This window comes from Cibotium barometz, chromosome 10 (assembly GCF_041138505.1).
Source record: "Cibotium barometz isolate CiBa-2024 chromosome 10, ASM4113850v1, whole genome shotgun sequence".
Taxonomy (NCBI): Eukaryota; Viridiplantae; Streptophyta; class Polypodiopsida; order Cyatheales; family Cibotiaceae; genus Cibotium; species Cibotium barometz.
In genome coordinates this window covers 20,695,035-20,699,737 of record NC_141055.1, presented here as the reverse complement: position 1 = coordinate 20,699,737, position 4,703 = coordinate 20,695,035, and the positions used below count along the sequence as shown (strand labels likewise).

The following is a 4,703-nucleotide window of genomic DNA, read 5'->3' as shown; positions in this document are numbered from 1 at the left end:
CACACGCACACACAAATAAATGCGCACGTGTTGCCTTTGGGCTTGTAGTTGAGTTGGTAGAACTGTGGGGTCCCATTATGGGGACCTAGGTTTGATGCTTAGCGGCTACACAAAGAGTGGCACGCTTGTTGAGGTGATGGACTAGATCCACCCTCCCAACAAATTCAAATGCATGCGTGTGAGATACCTCCCTTTCTTCTTTAGTATATGTATATATATGTATATATATATATATACATATATACATATACACGTACATGTATATATATGTGTGCATATACACACATATATACATGTACCTTTCCCATGCCTCTCACACACACACACACATAGAGGAAGACATACTTACATGCAAGTTGATTTTTGACAGGTTACATATACGTGCACAAATTTAAAAAGGCTCCTCAAAAATATATATATATATGTAAATAGCCTGGAATTAACCTCATACCGGTCGCTTTTGAAGGGCAAGGGACAACCGTGGCCACATATGTAAAGATGTACCCGTGTTCGTATGCTTGAAAGACCACACACCTAAAATGCCTGCAAAGGTAGGTGAGAGAGAGAGCATCATGGTGTGACCATTGACATGGGCTCCCAATCCCATAAATAAGTCCCCTTTCTCTCCACAGAGACTCCACTGTGCTGTCTCCTTCTACCTGCTACTTGTATCTTCAGGCACGCAGGATATTAGTGGCCTTGCATTGAATGGAACTGCACCCTGCAGGCATCAGAGGGCACTGTCGAACATGGGTTTCGGGCCCTCCAGCTCCCGGTGTGAAAACTAGCACACATTTAAAGCAACTCCAGGAGACAACCGCCTGTCCTCCCTTGCTGCTCTTTTCTCTTCCAAATGGGTCCTTATCAGTGCTGATCCCTTCATGAGGTTGGAGGAATCAAGATGCTTGTGCGTCTGTGGGTTGTATGTAGTCTCAGGCCTGCTGCAGTGTGGTAGGGGGTAGAATGAATGATTTGACCTACGACTTGTAAGGTGTATGTGTGTGTGTGTGTGTGAGAGAGAGAGAGAGAGAGAGAGAGAGAGAGAGAGAGCGCCACAGAGCCAGAGAGGGAGTCAGAGCCCCAGAGGGCACGGATGCTTTGCCGGTGAGTTGAATTGATTTTTTTTTATATCAGTTTCTTTGATTAAATGCGTTTTGGGGTTGCAGTCATCTGCGACTCGGATGGATCCAGTGGTGGCTGGAGAGTGGAGATCGACAAAAAAAATCTCTTGCCAGGAAGCCTGAGTGAGTGAGTGAGTGAGTGTGTGTGTGTGTGTGTGTGTGTGTGTTTTGCCCCTGGTGATGCTTCAGACTCCAGAGCAATGAGTGCGCACTACGGAGGACACTTAGATACATGAATATTGGAGCATTTTTCTATACACCTACGCGCCTGTCAGCAAAGGACGGGCAGAAGGGGCACCCTGTACAAGTTACAAACCCAACCGCCCTTGCCCTTCTCTCTTCTCTCTCTCCACATTTACCGCTCCGAAGAAATCGTGATGTGATTGATTGACATGGATGCGAAAGGGGGCTCTGCACACGAGGTCTAGCTATGGACTTGCACACACACTCCCACACACAGGCAGCCTCTCCTTGGCCACATCTCTCGTCTTCCCCACAAGCAGTAGTAGAGAACCCCGATTTGGATGCAAAATTGGCCCCAATCTAGCCGAGGTCAAGCCACAGCAGAGAGCAGCGGCCCCATATTTGAGCAAGCAGAGCCATCTCAGGCATCTGAAAGCTCGTAGCTCGCATCTTGCTTGCGTCTGTGAGAGACACGTTCACACACATCCAGCCATCTCTTGCAGCAGCGGACATGGAGGTTTCATCTAAGCTCCATGGCCAGCAAGAAGAAGCAGACCGGGAGGAAAAGCAGGAATGTCATGAAGGGAATAGACCCTGCTGGGCTGACATGTTGCCTGATGCCCTTGCCAAGATCTTCAGCCGCCTGTGTGTAGAAGACATGCTGGGCAACATTCCCCGGGTATGCCGTACATGGAGGCGTGTCTCGCAGGATGCAGTCTGCTGGCAAAAGGTAGACCTGGATGAGTGGAGACATGGTAGGAAGCCCGAGACTCTTGAGAGGATGCTGGTGCTGTTGATGAACATGAGCCGAGGTTGTCTCAGAGAAGTCTGTGTTCCAAACCTCAGCAATGACAACATGCTCCGTGTCATAGCCTGGAGGTCAGTCTCTTGCACTTTTTTCCTCCTTTGTTTTTGAGAGAGAGCCCCCCTTTCTGGCCGAGTTTTAATGCATTTCAAAGAATGCTTTCTCAGAGGTTCCACTTTGTGCCATTATCTTGCTCTTTATATTGTCATTGGTGTATCGGGGTCAAAGCTCATATGAAACTACGCAAGGCTCTTCATTAGCAGTAGTATCAGTATTCTAATGACGTTGTGTATTGCAGTGGGTCACCACTTCGGGTGCTTCGAATCCCCTACAGTCTGGTGACCGAGGATTGCATGTGTCAGCTGGCTCCCAAGTTCGCTTCAGTTACCTACCTGGACATAAGTGGTTGCGTTCTGTCAAGAGCTTCTGTGGAATCATTCGGAAAACACTGCCGCTTCATGACAAGGCTCCACTTGAACATGAACCCACAGAGCTCTAATGTTGCGGCAGGTGATGACATGGCTTTTGCGGTTGCTCAGTACATGCCACAGCTGAAGCACCTGGAAATGGCATATGGGGTGTTGTCAAACACCGGATTGAAAGCCTTGCTCGAGAAATGTACAAGCTTGGAGTATCTGGATCTTCGAGGATGCTGGCAATTGAACATTGAGGAAAGCTTTGTCAAGGAAGCTAGAAAAAGGTTCAAAGTATTTCATCCACCGGTGGTGGAGAATGACATATACAATGCAGATGAGTCAGATTTGGATGCCTCAGATTATTATGATTTTTCAGATTATTACGATGAGGACATGTGGTATAACAGTGATTTGGAAGACCTTGATGACCTTGTGATGGAAATGCACGAAGAAGAGATCAATGGGACTTTGTATTTCTGGCCTGATACGTCTCCTTCTCCATGATACTTCGCAAGATCTGAGACTAATTGATAAATTTGTATGCTGGTATGCTACTGCAAGGGCTGTGCTTTCTTATCAAAGTCAAGGAAGCATGTGTATAGGTCAGAAGTGGGCTATTTGACTCAGTGGGTCTGATGGTTGCTGTGATGGAAAAGGGCGCCAACTTCTTGCAGCAAGGGGCTATGCCAAGTACTAGTCCAAGAGGCACCATGTAATGACTAAAAAGGTCATTTGAGCAATCATCTGCAGTAGTGCCTACTGTACCAAGTACTTAGAGATGGGCAACATTGTCTTTCATCAGACAGGCTTGTTGCATACCTATCTGGCGTCCCCAAAGCTCCACAAAGCATTTGGTATTCATATTGGACATGATGAGGTCACACCCTGGTTCTCAAACATTAATGACACTGGTTCTAGGTCTTGAATGCCTCTTTCAGGATCAGAGGACAAGGTGTGTTACCCTTAAGATTTGCAGTTATGTTTATGTAACCGGATTAGTACAAGTGTACATTCATGTTCTGTGCTAATGCACAATAATTACTGGTCCATTCTCTGCACCTCAAAAAATATCAAAAGTCAGTTTGGTAACATTCTTAAGGTATAAGTAGGCTCATGAATCTCGTTGTAACAGGTGTTTCTCATTACTACTTGTCCATGTTACAAAGCATGTACACTTATTGGTTCTTTCTTTCAGGTTATCATCTTCTTTACTTTCTTTTGTTGCCCAATTGCAAGGCTAGCAACCTAGTTGTCCTTTTTGTTACATAGTGGTACACCTTCTGTGTCTTTTTTTGCCTTTAGGCTTATCCCTTTGGTGAGAGAGATGCAGCCCTGTTATTTGTTTGTCTTGGCTTGGCTCAAATTATTGCGTACAGGAATTGAGCCCGTGTTTCCAATGTGAAAAGATAATGCTTTAACCTGTAGATGAAAAGGAACCAATTCCCATGTTTCCTGCATAAAAAAACAAGCAGAGAGAGGCTTAGCTTTCATAACCAAGTCTTCTAAGGTTTACAGTCCATGCACTTACAAGCACCTGCCAATATCTTATCCTCAAGATAAATAACTGCTGCTACTTGTGACACTTCTCGTGTGTAATGGTAGCTTGAGCCTTTTGGCACTTACTCAAATTCAGGATCTCTCTGTTTTTTGCTTGTATATGCAACCACCCATCTGCTGTATACAAACTGCCTTAAAACTTGAATGGTTGCTAACCCTAGAGCTGGATGAGTACGAAATATGTTGGAAAGGTTCATAGATCATGTCATGAGGCTCGAAAGAAATACCCATGGAGGGCACACCAAACAACTGGTCTGTATCTAATTATGCGAGGTCATGCTTTTGAATGAGAGGAGAGACTTCTTTAGCTTCGAAGTGTTGTCCATTCCTCTGTAGCTTTTGTTTTCCAGAATGTGGTATATCTGCTTGTGAATATACCTTTACAGCTTTGTTGTGTTTGTTGCATTCTTTGACTTGATGGCATCACATTGCATGATGTTGGGTGCAACATGTTTTAAAGTTCAGCAGTGTGCTCAAAGCGTTCTCTCTCTCTCTCTCTCTCTCTCTCTCTCTCTCTCTCTCACACACACACACACACACACACACACACACATACACACACACACACACACATTTTTTTTAGTAAGGATATATTACTAGTGGGAAACCTCAGTGTGAGGT

The 4,703-nt window shown here is 45.2% G+C and overlaps 1 protein-coding gene across 1 annotated transcript; it reads left to right on the top strand.

The window, feature by feature from the left end:
- Positions 1-333: 333 nt before the first annotated feature.
- Positions 334-3,719, top strand: LOC147634649 (F-box protein FBW2-like). The gene is made up of 2 exons (XM_086803780.1): positions 334-2,183; positions 2,408-3,719. The coding sequence occupies exons 1-2, from the start codon at positions 1,816-1,818 to the stop codon at positions 3,027-3,029; spliced, it is 990 nt and encodes a 329-aa protein (XP_086659906.1). The 5' UTR covers positions 334-1,815; the 3' UTR covers positions 3,030-3,719.
- Positions 3,720-4,703: the final 984 nt, after the last annotated feature.